The sequence below is a fragment of the Sprattus sprattus genome (genome assembly GCF_963457725.1).
Source record: "Sprattus sprattus genome assembly, chromosome: 3".
NCBI classification, from domain to species: Eukaryota; Metazoa; Chordata; class Actinopteri; order Clupeiformes; family Clupeidae; genus Sprattus; species Sprattus sprattus.
Window position 1 is genome coordinate 4,783,161 of NC_137922.1, and position 17,104 is coordinate 4,800,264.

General features: G+C 42.3%; 2 protein-coding genes across 2 annotated transcripts; both read left to right on the forward strand.

The window, feature by feature from the left end:
* Positions 1-8,612: 8,612 nt before the first annotated feature.
* Positions 8,613-10,148, forward strand: cldn10a (claudin 10a; the record flags this gene model as incomplete). Its single annotated transcript, XM_080834063.1, has 3 exons — positions 8,613-8,832; positions 9,762-9,923; positions 10,063-10,148. The coding sequence occupies 3 exons, from the start codon at positions 8,613-8,615 to the stop codon at positions 10,146-10,148; spliced, it is 468 nt and encodes a 155-aa protein (XP_080690189.1).
* Positions 10,149-14,745: 4,597 nt separating this feature from the next.
* On the forward strand, positions 14,746-16,390 carry cldn10e (claudin 10e; the record flags this gene model as incomplete). The annotated part of the gene is made up of 5 exons (XM_080834587.1): positions 14,746-14,977; positions 15,255-15,413; positions 15,532-15,613; positions 15,718-15,828; positions 16,138-16,390. The coding sequence occupies 5 exons, from the start codon at positions 14,746-14,748 to the stop codon at positions 16,388-16,390; spliced, it is 837 nt and encodes a 278-aa protein (XP_080690713.1).
* Between the last annotated feature and the right edge of the window lie 714 nt (positions 16,391-17,104).

Below are 17,104 nucleotides of genomic sequence, written 5' to 3' on the forward strand. Positions count from 1 at the left end.
CTCTCTATTCTGCATCTGATATGTGTGTGAATCATCAGCTAGCTCCTGATTCTCTCTCCTCCTCCATCTCTCTATTCTGCATCTGATATGTGTGTGAATCATCAGCTAGCTCCTGATTCTCTCTCCTCCATCTCCATCTCTCCATTCTGCATCTGATATGTGTGTGAATCATCAGCTAGCTCCTGATTCTCTCTCCTCCTCCATCTCAATCTCTCTATTCTGCATCTGATATGTGTGTGAATCATCAGCTAGCTCCTGATTCTCTCTCTCCTCCATCTCCATCTCTCTATTCTGCATCTGATATGTGTGTGAATCATCAGCTAGCTCCTGATTCTCTCTCCTCCTCCATCTCCATCTCTCTATTCTGCATCTGATATGTGTGTGAATCATCAGCTAGCTCCTGATTCTCTCTCCTCCTTCATCTCCATCTCTCTATTCTGCATCTGATATGTGTGTGAATCATCAGCTAGCTCCTGATTCTCTCTCCTCCTCCATCTCTCTATTCTGCATCTGATATGTGTGTGAATCACCAGCTAGCTCCTGATTCTCTCTCTTCTCCTCCATCTCTATCTCTCTATTCTGCATCTGATATGTGTGTGAATCATCAGCTAGCTCCTGATTCTCTCTCCTCCTCCATCTCTCTATTCTGCATCTGATATGTGTGTGAATCATCAGCTAGCTCCTGATTCTCTCTCCTCCATCTCCATCTCTCCATTCTGCATCTGATATGTGTGTGAATCATCAGCTAGCTCCTGATTCTCTCTCCTCCATCTCTATCTCTCTATTCTGCATCTGATATGTGTGAATCATTTGACACACAATGCAACATAACAATGACAGAAAATTGTTACATTGTTACAAAGCACAAACACAAAACAAAAAGAAAACAGACAATCACCCAGACACAACACAGCAGCACAGCACTACAGATCTATAATTACATTTAAACATACAAGCCAACTCTGTCCACTCACTTAGTCTAGAATGGGAGGGGAAGAAAACCTCCATTGTGGGATGCTGCTTCCGTCTTTCCACCTGAACAACCTGAAGAAAAGCACAAAACATAGTGCATGTATTTACCTGTAGTGTAATCTATTTCTATCATTGACAGTTCCTGCTTCATTGCTCTGCTTATCATTGACCTAATGAGGACACTGTATACCCACTAAGCTGTTCTATATGTATGTGTCATGTTCCATCCTCTGATATGTGTGTGAATCATCAGCTAGCTCCTGATTCTCTCTCCTCCTCCATCTCTATCTCTCTATTCTGCATCTGATATGTGTGTGAATCATCAGCTAGCTCCTGATTCTCTCTCCTCCTCCATCTCTATCTCTCTATTCTGCATCTGATATGTGTGTGAATCATCAGCTAGCTCCTGATTCTCTCTCCTCCTCCATCTCTCTATTCTGCATCTGATATGTGTGTGAATCATCAGCTAGCTCCTGATTCTCTCTCCTCCATCTCTATCTCTCTATTCTGCATCTGATATGTGTGTGAATCATCAGCTAGCTCCTGATTCTCTCTCCTCCATCTCTATCTCTCTATTCTGCATCTGATATGTGTGTGAATCATCAGCTAGCTCCTGATTCTCTCTCTTCTCCTCCATCTGTATCTCTCTATTCTGCATCTGATATGTGTGTGAATCATCAGCTAGCTCCTGATTCTCTCTCCTCCTCCATCTGTATCTCTCTATTCTGCATCTGATATGTGTGTGAATCATCAGCTAGCTCCTGATTCTCTCTCCTCCTCCATCTGTATCTCTCTATTCTGCATCTGATATGTGTGTGAATCATCAGCTAGCTCCTGATTCTCTCTCCTCCTCCATCTCTCTATTCTGCATCTGATATGTGTGTGAATCATCAGCTAGCTCCTGATTCTCTCTCCTCCATCTCCATCTCTCTATTCTGCATCTGATATGTGTGTGAATCATCAGCTAGCTCCTGATTCTCTCTCCTCCATCTCTATCTCTCTATTCTGCATCTGATATGTGTGTGAATCATCAGCTAGCTCCTGATTCTCTCTCCTCCTCCATCTCTCTATTCTGCATCTGATATGTGTGTGAATCATCAGCTAGCTCCTGATTCTCTCTCCTCCATCTCCATCTCTCCATTCTGCATCTGATATGTGTGTGAATCATCAGCTAGCTCCTGATTCTCTCTCCTCCTCCATCTCTCTATTCTGCATCTGATATGTGTGTGAATCATCAGCTAGCTCCTGATTCTCTCTCCTCCTCCATCTCTCTATTCTGCATCTGATATGTGTGTGAATCATCAGCTAGCTCCTGATTCTCTCTCTTCTCCTCTATCTCTCTATTCTGCATCTGATATGTGTGTGAATCATCAGCTAGCTCCTGATTCTCTCTCCTCCATCTCTATCTCTCTATTCTGCATCTGATATGTGTGTGAATCATCAGCTAGCTCCTGATTCTCTCTCCTCCTCCATCTCTCTATTCTGCATCTGATATGTGTGTGAATCATCAGCTAGCTCCTGATTCTCTCTCCTCCATCTCTATCTCTCTATTCTGCATCTGATATGTGTGAATCATCAGCTAGCTCCTGATTCTCTCTCCTCCTCCATCTCTCTATTCTGCATCTGATATGTGTGTGAATCATCAGCTAGCTCCTGATTCTCTCTCCTCCATCTCTATCTCTCTATTCTGCATCTGATATGTGTGTGAATCATCAGCTAGCTCCTGATTCTCTCTCCTCCTCCATCTCTCTATTCTGCATCTGATATGTGTGTGAATCATCAGCTAGCTCCTGATTCTCTCTCCTCCATCTCTATCTCTCTATTCTGCATCTGATATGTGTGAATCATCAGCTAGCTCCTGATTCTCTCTCCTCCTCCATCTCTATCTCTCTATTCTGCATCTGATATGTGTGTGAATCATCAGCTAGCTCCTGATTCTCTCTCCTCCATCTCTATCTCTCTATTCTGCATCTGATATGTGTGTGAATCATCAGCTAGCTCCTGATTCTCTCTCCTCCTCCATCTCTCTATTCTGCATCTGATATGTGTGTGAATCATCAGCTAGCTCCTGATTCTCTCTCCTCCATCTCTATCTCTCTATTCTGCATCTGATATGTGTGAATCATCAGCTAGCTCCTGATTCTCTCTCCTCCTCCATCTCTATCTCTCTATTCGGCCGGCCCCAAACAGATGGGTTCCCACTCATAGCTGAGGTTCTGCTCAAAGTTTCTGTTAGACTATTTCAATTGTTTTTGGTATTATATTTCCACCTGAACAACCTGAAGAAAAGCACAAAACATAGTGCATGTATTTACCTGTAGTGTAATCTATTTCTATCATTGACAGTTCCTGCTTCATTGCTCTGCTTATCATTGACCTAATGAGGACACTGTATACCCACTAAGCTGTTCTATATGTATGTTTCATGTTCCATCCTCTGATATGTGTGTGAATCATCAGCTAGCTCCTGATTCTCTCTCCTCCTCCATCTCTATCTCTCTATTCTGCATCTGATATGTGTGTGAATCATCAGCTAGCTCCTGATTCTCTCTCCTCCTCCATCTCTCTATTCTGCATCTGATATGTGTGTGAATCATCAGCTAGCTCCTGATTCTCTCTCCTCCTCCATCTCTCTATTCTGCATCTGATATGTGTGTGAATCATCAGCTAGCTCCTGATTCTCTCTCCTCCATCTCTATCTCTCTATTCTGCATCTAATATGTGTGTGAATCATCAGCTAGCTCCTGATTCTCTCTCCTCCTCCATCTCTCTATTCTGCATCTGATATGTGTGTGAATCATCAGCTAGCTCCTGATTCTCTCTCCTCCATCTCTATCTCTCTATTCTGCATCTGATATGTGTGTGAATCACCAGCTAGCTCCTGATTCTCTCTCCTCCTCCATCTCTCTATTCTGCATCTGATACGTGTGTGAATCATCAGCTAGCTCCTGATTCTCTCTCCTCCTCCATCTCTCTATTCTGCATCTGATATGTGTGTGAATCATCAGCTAGCTCCTGATTCTCTCTCCTCCATCTCCATCTCTCTATTCTGCATCTGATATGTGTGTGAATCATCAGCTAGCTCCTGATTCTCTCTCCTCCATCTCTATCTCTCTATTCTGCATCTGATATGTGTGTGACTCATCAGCTAGCTCCTGATTCTCTCTCCTCCTCCATCTCTCTATTCTGCATCTGATATGTGTGTGAATCACCAGCTAGCTCCTGATTCTCTCTCCTCCATCTCTATCTCTCTATTCTGCATCTGATATGTGTGTGAATCATCAGCTAGCTCCCGATTCTCTCTCCTCCTCCATCTCTATCTCTCTATTCTGCATCTGATATGTGTGTGAATCATCAGCTAGCTCCCGATTCTCTCTCCTCCTCCATCTCTATCTCTCTATTCTGCATCTGATATGTGTGTGAATCATCAGCTAGCTCCCGATTCTCTCTCCTCCTCCATCTCTATCTCTCTATTCTGCATCTGATATGTGTGTGAATCATCAGCTAGCTCCCGATTCTCTCTCCTCCTCCATCTCTATCTCTCTATTCTGCATCTGATATGTGTGTGAATCATCAGCTAGCTCCTGATTCTCTCTCCTCCTCCATCTCCATCTCTCTATTCTGCATCTGATATGTGTGTGAATCACCAGCTAGCTCCTGATTCTCTCTCCTCCTCCATCTCTCTATTCTGCATCTGATATGTGTGTGAATCATCAGCTAGCTCCTGATTCTCTCTCCTCCTCCATCTCTCTATTCTGCATCTGATATGTGTGTGAATCACCAGCTAGCTCCTGATTCTCTCTCCTCCATCTCTATCTCTCTATTCTGCATCTGATATGTGTGTGAATCATCAGCTAGCTCCTGATTCTCTCTCCTCCATCTCTATCTCTCTATTCTGCATCTGATATGTGTGTGAATCATCAGCTAGCTCCTGATTCTCTCTCCTCCATCTCTATCTCTCTATTCTGCATCTGATATGTGTGTGAATCATCAGCTAGCTCCTGATTCTCTCTCCTCCATCTCTATCTCTCTATTCTGCATCTGATATGTGTGTGAATCATCAGCTAGCTCCTGATTCTCTCTCCTCCTCCATCTCCATCTCTCTATTCTGCATCTGATATGTGTGTGAATCATCAGCTAGCTCCTGATTCTCTCTCCTCCATCTCCATCTCTCTATTCTGCATCTGATATGTGTGTGAATCATCAGCTAGCTCCTGATTCTCTCTCCTCCTCCATCTCCATCTCTCTATTCTGCATCTGATATGTGTGTGAATCATCAGCTAGCTCCTGATTCTCTCTCCTCCTCCATCTCCATCTCTCTATTCTGCATCTGATATGTGTGTGAATCATCAGCTAGCTCCTGATTCTCTCTCCTCCTCCATCTGTATCTCTCTATTCTGCATCTGATATGTGTGTGAATCATCAGCTAGCTCCTGATTCTCTCTCCTCCTCCATCTCTCTATTCTGCATCTGATATGTGTGTGAATCATCAGCTAGCTCCTGATTCTCTCTCCTCCTCTATCTCTATCTCTCTATTCTGCATCTGATATGTGTGTGAATCATCAGCTAGCTCCTGATTCTCTCTCCTCCTCCATCCCTCTATTCTGCATCTGATATGTGTGTGAATCATCAGCTAGCTCCTGATTCTCTCTCTCCTCCTCCATCTCTATCTCTCTATTCGGCCGGCCCCCACGCATAGCTGAGGTTCTGCTCAAAGTTTCTGTTAGACTATTTCAATTGTTATTGGTATTATATAAATAAAACTGAATTGAGTTGAATGTCAGTAAGCGCACAGAAGGCAGTGCAAACCTACATCACCAATGATGAGGCATACTGCCACAATACTATCAATACATAATTACAAACGATATACATAGGTAGGTATTAGAAGTGTGTATGTAAATCAATTCTGGAGTAAGAATGCAGTTTACACAGTAACTTGCAGGAATCATATGTAAACACCATACAGACAATAGGTTTGGGCAGGGCCGTCAAGTGCAGATTAAAACCTCAAGTTTAGCCAGAAGATATGTGACAGATGCATTGCTGGTCTGAAAAAAAGGAAATAAATCTGACTATGTAAATATTTGTATAAATTACCAAACTGCCTTATATGTAAAAATATAACCATATAAAACAACACAATCCAGATTCTAATCCAACGCTCCATTCTTAGTGACAATGCTGCCATCTACAGGTTATATTTCTCTATAGAGGAAAAATGAACTGCCCTACCATTCTAGTAGAGTAGAAGGCACACGCTGCGAATCTAATCCAGCACACGTTTCGTCTAATTCAGTGAATTGCCCCTCATGTGTGCCATAAGCAATTTCAGAGAAGTTCCACCACGATTTAGGAACTCGGGGTACATGACGTGAGTAAGGTCAGGCTGACTCATCAGGAGACCATTGGGCGTCATTGTATCAGTGTCTCGCTTATATCTGATGACACATAGAGAGAAGCTCAGCAGGAGCTCCTCTATGGACAATACATCATCAGAGAGTCCGCCTCAACTTATCTCGGAAGATCCAGTTAGGGCTCAGATACACATACGCGTTTTTGTGAAAACGGGACGCGAGCAAATGCATTGATTCCTATGGTACGGCGCGTTTAAAGCGTGCGCCCCTTCTCCACCACGCGTTGCGTCTTTGAAGCGTTTTTTAGGTGCGCTTACAGTTGAACTATTCTCAACTTTCCAGCGCAAGGCAGGGAAGCGCACCGCTTCTGTTTTGGCCGCCGCACTTTGCCAAGGCGTTCCTGAAGCGTTTCTGCCTGAAAAAAGACGCGTATGTGTATCTGAGCCCTTACACTGTCGAGTGGTAAGGCAGCCCCTTATTTTTTCTTTGTGCCACCCAACTGAAACTTTGGACCGAAACTTTGGGCTCAGGGCAGCCCATGGAGCTCATCCCCAGGGCTGAAGGAGGACAAGGTGGTCTGCAGGAGGTCTTGAGACTCTGGGTTCGTTTCACAGGAGTTGCACCAGATCTTGGCCTAAGATGCGTAGAGCAAGGTCAACCCCAAGGTGTCATTCTGGCTTGCCAGGTTGTTGTAAATGTTCTGCAGAGCAGGTGTACTGTATTACACCATGCAATGCCTCTACCCCAAGAGTATCCCAGGGTTAATCCCCTCACAGGTTAATCCCGTGGACAGGTTAGAGGCTCCCTAGGCAGTCATCTCTGTAGGCTCATGTGCTGTATAGCTTCAGCTGAGAGGAGTTTTAAAACTGTTGAAGACGTGCCTGCGGTCAACCATGGCTCAAGAACGCCTCAGTGGTCTGGCTGTGTCCAGTATGAACCATAACGTTGGTGGTCAGATTTCATACAATGATGTCATTGAGGACTTTGCAGCGAGGAAGGCCAGAAGGGCTGCACTCTAACCCTTGAATTGTGGACAGGAATGTAAATAGTTCTTGAGAAAACGTTAATTTGTATTATTTATTTATTTGTTTTATTTTGCATATTATGAAGGTTCAACTGCCCAGGACCATTGAGATCCTGCTGCCCGGCCACCTGGACCACATCTTGCGTCTTTCTGTGTTTGGTCACAAGGTGGTTCCTGTTTCTGAGTAGTTCCTTTTCCCATTGTTTCTGTTACCGGCATGGTTCCAGTTCCCCTGTTTACCCATGTTACCGAGATTGTTCCTAAGATGGTGGTTTCATTCTGCAAGAACACAAAGCCCTTTCCAATGATGGCCACCATTTCATATTACCAGTAACCTGAAGCCATTCATAAAATTGCCATTTTAGCACAGTATAAAAATGACGGTAAAAAGTTTGATGGATTTACAGCTATGTCTGGGTTTGGAATATCTTTGGAAAATGCTAAAAAAGTGGGCAAGGGGCTCAACGGGAAGAATGTAAGTTTCATGATGTAGATAAGTCCCAACGGTTGACTCTAAGGCACTGTCACCATTGGCCTTGCAGGGTAATTATGATTTTGAACAGTAGATGCCATGTTGAGCCATTTTCATCTCATGAAATTACGATTTGTATTAATTTGGTTAATAACAGTACAGTCATATTATTTATTTTACAGCTCAAAAAAACTGTCTAAGTGTGTAGTACCTTTTTAATGACTAAAATGTTGACATTCATTACTATAGTCTATAGTAGACATGTAGGCAACCACCCCTGTGGATTATGTCCACTAGGTGGAGCTCTCATCTCAGTTTAATGCCATAAATCTAACCTCTCTTCTCCGGACACCCTAGTATCCCTCCAGCTAGACTGCCATGACTTCCTGCTCTCTGACATACCAGATCTGCATGATAAGACTCATCTGTCATTTATAATTCCTGTGGAGTGACGAGCTCAGTCTTTGTGTCTGTGTGTGCATATGTGGGACAGAGCAATGAGTTGATGTCTATTCAATGTAGGCATAAAAGATCATTGGTCAGCTAGAGGAGTGCTTTCAGGACCTCTCCCCCCTCCTCTCAGGTGGATATAAGGCCAGTGATCAAAGATTACACACGGCAGCTCCATACAGCAGGGCAACAGTGCAATTCTACTGCCCCAACAGTGCAGTAGTGCAACAGTGCAGCAGTGCAATTCTACTGCCATTACTATCTAGCCCATCTCCGTGAACTCAAGTCAGGTGCAGTTAGCCAACTGACAACGTACCAAAGGTTGTGTCTGAACAAAATGAGTAACATGATGACAGAAATGATTGCCTTTCTTTTGACCATATCTGGATGGATCCTCACGGCCTCCACCGTGGCTACAGACTACTGGAAAGTGTCCTCTGTGGATGGGACCGTCATCACAACAGCAACCTTCTGGTCAAATCTCTGGAAGACGTGTGTGACCGACTCCACCGGTGTCTCCAACTGCAAAGACTTCCCTTCCATGCTAGCATTAGACGGTCTGTTATTTATTTTTATTCATTTGTGCCATTGAATGTCTATATAAGATGTGAATTGTAGATTATGACATTTTCGTTAACATACAAAATATGCCAGTTCACTCTTTATGGGCTAATGGTGATGAATCAAAACGTATCAAATAGAGACTATTATGCTTTAACTGAATATTCAAAGAACACATTTAAGAAGAATAAAACTGAACACATCAAAATATTATTTGATTTTAACTTGATTTAACTATTTATATTTTAACTTTTCACAGTGATCATTTACCAACATAAGAATACCCTTTGTGTAAGATACATGCTAGAGTTCAGAGAATGACATTTTTACTAAGTAGGATTAAACTGGCTAACATGAACATATAAGTATACTTGTATATTTATAGTATTAGGCATATAGGTCACTTTATCTGAAACTTTATGTCGTATATTTAATTTATTCGCGCACATTCGCACACACACTGTTTTTATACAAATATTGTACAACAGTTAATATTGTTGAGACACAAAAATTACATTGGTAAAATCTGCCTAGACCTGCCTATTTTCCTAATTTTTTTACCATTTTGATTTTAAGTAAACTTCTTGGAAGAATATACAAATTAAAATGTAAGAATGTTTTGTATTTATTACCATCTAAACTGAAATAATTGTTGTTGTTAGTTTGTTTAAACCTTTTAGTGTGTGTACACTTCATGGAGAGTGTGGAATACTCCTTTGCCACATTTGACTGCTATAGAAGAAAACTATTATTTAATCTCCCCATTCACCCACTGGTCATTTTAGAATAATGCGATATACGAATTGTAATGTATCCTGAAGCTACACACCCTTGAACTTAATTACCTGACAGTACTTTACCTTTGGGACCTTAAAAGTGAACTTTGTTGTCTATTATCTCTCTTTCCCCCTCTGATTACCAACAGGGTACATCCAAGTGTGCCGTGGTTTAATGATAGCTGCCGTGTGTTTGGGTTTCTTTGGGGCCATTCTGGCCTTGGTGGGTATGAAATGTACCAAGATTGGAGGATCGGAAACAACAAAGGCCCGGGTTGCCTGTTTGGCAGGCTTCCATTTCATCCTAAACGGTAGTTTTTGTTTTTTTAAATCACTCAAGATATTATTTTGCCTTAGAACCCTTCACTTTACCCATCCTAGAAAAATGTTGCGAAGGGATGTTAAACATGAACATCAGGATCTCATATCTTTTGACCTTCTTCTGTGCAGGTCTCTGCTCTTTGACTGCATGTTCTCTCTACGCACATAGGATAACATCGGAATTCTTTGATCCCATGTTTGTTGCGCAAAAGTGAGTATTTTCATGTATTCATGTTAACCCAATAATCTGCATTATTGAGTGTTTTGAGCTATGATACAGTGTAAAAAGGTGAATGTACCTTACACTGTTTGTTTTGTATGCGTGTGTGTTAACGTTTGTGTCTCAATCCAACCAGATTTGAGCTGGGTGCTGCCTTGTTCATTGGATGGGGAGGGTCTGTTCTATGCATATTAGGAGGCTTCATCTTCTGTCTCTCTTTAACAGAGGGCTTCAGTATGAGGTACGTCTCTGAGTCTGACACTGATTGCTGCAGTTTAAAGCATGGTCCAACTCTATGCCAATATGAATCATAGCTCTTGTGAAATATAGCTCTTGTACAGGGTTCACCCTAAAATGACTACATTTCTCAATGTATTACTATAATGATTATTATCATTCAAATGATTCACTCTCTACTGCTTTAAATATCGTTCATTTCCCATATTCGTTAATAATGCTGCATCATTGCATTTGATAATTACTATGACCATAGTTAGTAATGATGAATAAATTAATAATCAATTCTAAACGAATAATTACAAAATCGAAGTAGACAGTTCCTACCTGAAAATCTATCGCTATTACATGCAGAAGTATAGATGGGCGATACACACAGCTGTGTAAAGCAGCTTGCACACTGCCCCAACAAACTCCAACAAACTCCATAATACATCATACATATCCATCAATAAGACATCTGCTATGACACTGGAGTTAAAAATGATATGTTCATGTCAAATATCCCCTGTATTTCTGTTAGTTAATAACACTGATGCACATCCCTCCCCCCCCCCAGACACACGGACTGCTCCTATAACAGACCTGCCTCCTTCATCTCCGTACACAAGAGGCCCAACCCCTCCACCACCCTCCAGAAAGACCCCCAGGAGCAGGGGCCCACGTCCAGACAGTTTGGGAGAAACGCTTATGTTTGATGACTGCATGCATGTACACAGCAACAACGCTAGCAGGCAGAGAGCTACACCTGCAATGTCTGCTTTGGAGATGTCCTGAGAACTATTCAGGAAGAAAAACACTCCATCTTACATTTGATTTAGGTGCTGCATAGCAGATATGCTGGACACCAGCTCAGCTTTTGTAACAAAGGATTCAGTCGGCAGCAAGCATTGACAAGCATCACCATGCTTTCCGTGCCGGCTACTTCATGATCAAAACTTTGGGATGTATTTGAAGGTGAAATTGGGCATCGAAATGCTTGTCAGTCCCCGCGGTTGTCAGTCAATGTATTATGAACACCAAAGATATCCGATAAGGTGGTTTTCATAAAAGGTCATGACAGTTTGGCAGCAAACAGTGCAAACTCAATCTTGGGTCACCTTCACTACATTTGCAAACAGAAAAAAAGGTTCTGGTCAAAAGCCTGCTAATAGCATGCCTAATAAACATGTTGCCAATCAGATCCCAGTTATGTGTGGACATCAATCTGTCCACAATCTGAATAATGCAAAGAGCATCATTCTCATCATGTCCTATTGATATCTTTTTTTTTTCGCAGGCTATTTTAGGTCCTATGTGTCATGTTATTATTAAATATACCTTTAACAGTATTCCATTTCCATTTCAACTGTAGCCACAATGAAGTCCGTTCTTCGGCTAAGGAAACAGAACAGAGATCCTTTTCCCTTAAAACGATAGTGGTCCTTGCATACTCATGAAAGCTACAAATAGTTCCTTTCAGTATTATATAAAATATACAATCTAATGTGAAAATACAGATTCTGTAAGCCTTACATTAATGACAGACACAGAACAAAATTGGTTTTGTGTTTTTCATAAATATTTGTTCAAGTCGGTAAACTGGCCTATGTTTTATTTATGCCACTTACAACTCCAAACAGCTCTTCAAGTATTGTTGCTAGTCCATTTGAACAAGTTCAATGTAAATTAATAAGTCTGTCTGGTCTTGTAAACGCCGACTAATGGGCCATGAATAATTACTCATTTTGGATGTGCCTAACAACATTCTACAGTGTCCTTTACTGCTGGATATTCTATCAAATATTAGTCAATAAGGCCAAGAAGACACCTATGCTCTTCCTCCTCGTACTGCCACAGTACTGATGATGGGGGTCACATCACAGTCACATCACACACAGGATACATTTAGTAAAGGGTGTTTAATGCAGACAGTGCACATTCAGGTGTCCAAGTGAAACCTATATGCCTTTGAGTTGTTGCAATTATTGACAAGACACCAGGGTTTTACAAAGCGTGTCTGCTGTCAAATCTGGATTATTGTGATCTCTGGTGGTGCTATGGCCGTAGCTGGAGGTCCCTGGGAACAATGACGCTAATCGCTGCTATTGCTGAATAAAACTACAAATACTTTCAGACTTTCAGTCAATTTTTCTATCCTGATGTTGATAATGCAAACAGTGTTGGTGTCTTACCAACCATAGGCCTATCTACATGCTGGGAATATTTTTGCATAAGCTACCTTGAGTCCAGTCCACAGCCTTTTGCTTACTTATTCCTGTGATTGCAGTGGATTCCCACCCAGAGCTCATCCAAAACCAACATTCCCTGTGGTTATTGCTTTTGCATAGGGCTAGGAGACATAGAACCATAATTCAGACGTGATATTTACTACTGCTGCAGCCAGTGAAGTATAACTAAGAGGCTGAACATTTTGAGAAAATAGGTCTCTTGCTCCTCCACTTTTTTTTCCATTTCATTTTCACAAGTAAAGCCATGGAGGAGTAATACAAGCTCACCTCAGACCACCGTTTCCGTTCAAGTGTCGACATGTGTGGACACATCGGCTCAGCTGTGACCGTTTGGAAGCTTCAACCAATGAAGTGGCTATAAACAACAGGGCAAGGCCACGCTCCCCGTGAGGGAGATGGAAGAAAGGTCTAGTTAGGCTATCAACCCAGGCAAACTGATGACAGAAGTGTAGCAATATCAGCCCCAATGCACTACTTAAAGTATCGTGCTGTAACCAATCCATTGCCTATTCGAAAACAGAATCGGAAATTACTGAAGTCTTAAGAACAGCCGTCCATCTCCACCTGATGATAAGTGGAAACCCGATCCGCATTTCCGTTTCACTCCCTCCGGCTGATAGACCTACGCTCTGAAACATTCCCTCACAACGCTTCCGTAAACAAGTGTTATGTGTCCCGCTGTTGCTGTTCAAGGAGAATTAGATAACAATCTAACTTCTTCCCAATAATAAAGCCCGTTTTCGCTTTATTAGCCTACCCACTAAGTAGGCGACACTGACCGCCAGATGGCAGTATTGTTGTAAACATATAAATGAAATCACAAAATACATTGGTTTTGTTGCAATGAACTGGTCCCAGGTTAAGGCAAAAATAAAAATAAACCAACAACAACAATTAAACAGCAGCCTACAGAGCGTTTTGTAAAATTAGATTAGGGAGAACATTGTTTTGGTTGAAATTAACCTTGACAGTGTAGGGTTTTTGCTGTTCATAAAATGTTAGTTCACTAAAAAATGTGTTTCTTCTGTAAAAGTGAACACTATTATCAGGCCTAGCCTACTATTATTGGTTACGCCTTTATACTCACTTACCTTATTAGCCTACTGAGTTATTAGCTGATGTGCCGCCAACGGACACACTGAGGCTCTTCTTTGTTGGTACCGTGATGGGCCTATTCCCCCTTTCTTTAATTAGTGAAAGTTGTGATACAGATGACACAGAGTCCCCCTCTTTCTGCACTCCCTAACTAGAGGTCAGGTCAGATCAAGCAGGGTAGTCTTTCATCACATTAGTCCCTCATTTGTTTTCATTAATAACACAGACATGGATTTATTTCGAATAATATTAGAGGGAAACTAAGTCTTAAAGATAAAAGAGAGAGACTCCATCTTTATGAAATTATTAATAAGCTTGGGAAGCCTGAGGCATGGAAAAATAAGGCCTCTTTGTAATGTCTTAAAGATCAGTTTGACCTTGGCTCTGCATTTGACCCACATATTTTGCCTCAGTGGAGAATGAGAGGTCGTTGGTTGAGTAACGTCAGGGATTGCAGGTTCACCATGAACAGATCGCCGTGTGTCTGATGGCTCAAGATACAGTTCAAACATGGACGCATGAACTCAACCTATACCCTTAGAACATATTACGCCTGTTGCCATAAAGGTCCACAATGAACTCAGAACACTCCCGTTGTTCCTTACACCTGGTCACAGATTCACGTTCAGATGACCTGGTGTTGATATATCGGTGAAGTGTAGCGAAGTGTTGAGCTACGCATCTCCATAGGCCATCAGTGGCACAAGACTCTGGTAAACGGACTGGTTTCAGATTCACACAGACTAGCACTTTTTGTCTTTGTTTTCCTCCCTCCCTACCTTCCTCCCTCTCTTTATGTCACACACACACATAAACACACACATAAACAATACAGGTGGGAAAGAGAGTTTGGGTGTGAAGCCCAACTCCTCCTCTCCTTAGTGGAACTTGCCATCGAGCGAAACCCTGTCAGTTACATGATCAGCAGGCGAGGCATGGGACTTTAGAGAAGAGAGAGGTGAAATCAGACTTTTACGGGGATATCTTTTGTTTGGAGTGTATGTGTATCACAAACAGTTTCAAGAGAGAATGAAGATCCGCGTGGTGCAAATCTGGGGCTTCCTATTGACAGTGCTGGGCTGGATCTTTATAGCCTGCTCCATGGCCATGGAGGGCTGGAAGGTGACCTCCATCGGTGGGCAGGGGGGCAGCTCAATCATCACCGTGGCCTGGTACTGGTCCAGCCTCTGGAGGGCCTGCTTCACAGACTCCACAGCTGTCACTAATTGCTATGACTTTCCTGTACTCTGGTCGGTAGAAGGTGGGTTGGACAAAGCTTCAGGCCTATGCTTCTACTGCCTAGTGTCACTTAAAGTTCAGTGTTGAGGCTCATTCTTTGACTGACAGACAGTTGAGGCTCATTCTTTGACTGACAGACAGTTGAGGCTCATTCTTTGACTGACAGACAGTTGAGGCTCATTCTTTGACTGACAGACAGTTATTGTCATGAACATGTGCTATGTAAGCATGAATGATGACGTGCAGTGTTTGTACCTAAAATGGCGTGCTAATATGCGAAGTTACTCTCTCATATCCAGATCACATCCAGATCGTCCGGGCCCTTCTCATGGGAGGCCTCTCGCTGGGGATGCTGGGGTTCATTCTGAGCCTGCTGGGGATGGAGTGCACCTACCTCGGGGGCAAAGACAAGGAGAAGAACAGAACTCTCCTCGCTGGTGGAGTCTGCCATGTTACCAGTGGCAAGTATTCCATTAAGGTGGTTTTAGAACAAGCAAGCCTAGAATGTGTTCTGTGAGAGTGTCTGAAAGTTCCACAATGACAGCAAGTCTGTCTACTGATCTCTCTTCTCCGCAGGAATGCTGGCAGCCTCTGGTTATGCTGTGTATGCACAGTATGTCTCCGCTGAATACTTCAATCCTAATTTTGACGGATTAAGGTAAGATTGAGACATTTACACTGTCCTGTCTAAATAAATATGGACAGATACCAGCACCCAACGTGTCTATAAGCATTAGAAATAGAGTTTTGTTTCCCTGACAGGTTTGACCTAGGCACGCCGCTCTTCCTCGGGTGGGCTGGCTCTGCCTTTCACATAGCTGGGGGTATATTTCACCTGGTCTCTGTTTTTAAGATGTGGTCTCTGACATACAGGTGAGCACACACTCATACACATATGTATTCTGAGTACTGTGTTGTGCTTAATTTAATATGTAAAAACATCATAAAAAGTACATTTTAAGAGATCCTGTGACAGCGTTATTTTTTTTGCATATTACAAAATATTTCTTATTCTTGTTTTTTCAGTATTAGTTATGTTGGGCGATATCTGGGACACACATTTACAAAGCTTTCTATTATATAAATGTGTTCTTTGTAGTGCTCCGGGCATTCCCCTTCCGGCTGCAGTAGAAGAGCGTCCCATCTCCGCTGAGTTCTCCACAATGTCTGAGCTCTCCTCAGGGTCTCAAGCATCCTCCGTATCGGAGCTATCGTCAAGAACCGTACTTTCAACTGTTTCTGGAATCACAGAAAAGACCGGACGCTCCTCAAAGTCCGGATCCTCGTCAAAGTCGAAGCGATCTGTACGATCAAAGAGGTCGGAGAGATCAGACAAGTCCCAGAGATCAGAAGGGTCATCTCGGTCCGCCCGCTCCTCAGGGAAGGAGTCAGGGAGGAGCTCGAGGGACAGCAGGTCAACTGGCTTAAGCAGTAGAGCTTGGTCAGATGGTTCCAGAAGTGAGAAGGCCTTATTTATTAAAAACTCCTACATTTAGAACACTTCAGAAACTCTAAACAAGTACATATTTATGTTCCAACGTTAAGGATTGTGGGGCTGGAAATGTCTGAGAATGAAGACAGACACAATTTAAACAACGACTCTTGTAAAACACATTGTTAAGCACATTTAAACGTTTCTTCTCAGTCTGAATTCAATTAAGGATGATACTTTGAGGGAGAGTACCACTGGTGGATGTTGTGAAATTAAAACAGTGGGATACATATGATTAGGATTTTAAATATGATTACTCGTCATTTGTATGTAGATGTTGCATCTTGGGGATAATGTTACATCTTCTGTCTGTATTGGACGTTATTTTCTGAATAAATTATTTGCGAAAAGTATGTTTGGATTCCAGCCTTTTCTGAATTCTGAATTCATGGATCATTTTTAATCAAATATGGACAACCAAGTCACTTCATGTGATATCCACCTGTAGCTATGCATTTGAGGGGGACATTTCTGTTTTTTATGTAGGTCCTCAAATGAGGCAAAGGTTGTTTTAAAAAAGAAAGTTCAAATAAAGTCTGTTTACCCAGAAGGTGGGGGGATACCAAGATACTAGTCAGTCCACCTGACTGTATGGAATCTGGAAAAACAGACAGTTGATGAGATAAATATCTTTGTTTAGAAAAAATATTCAGAGAT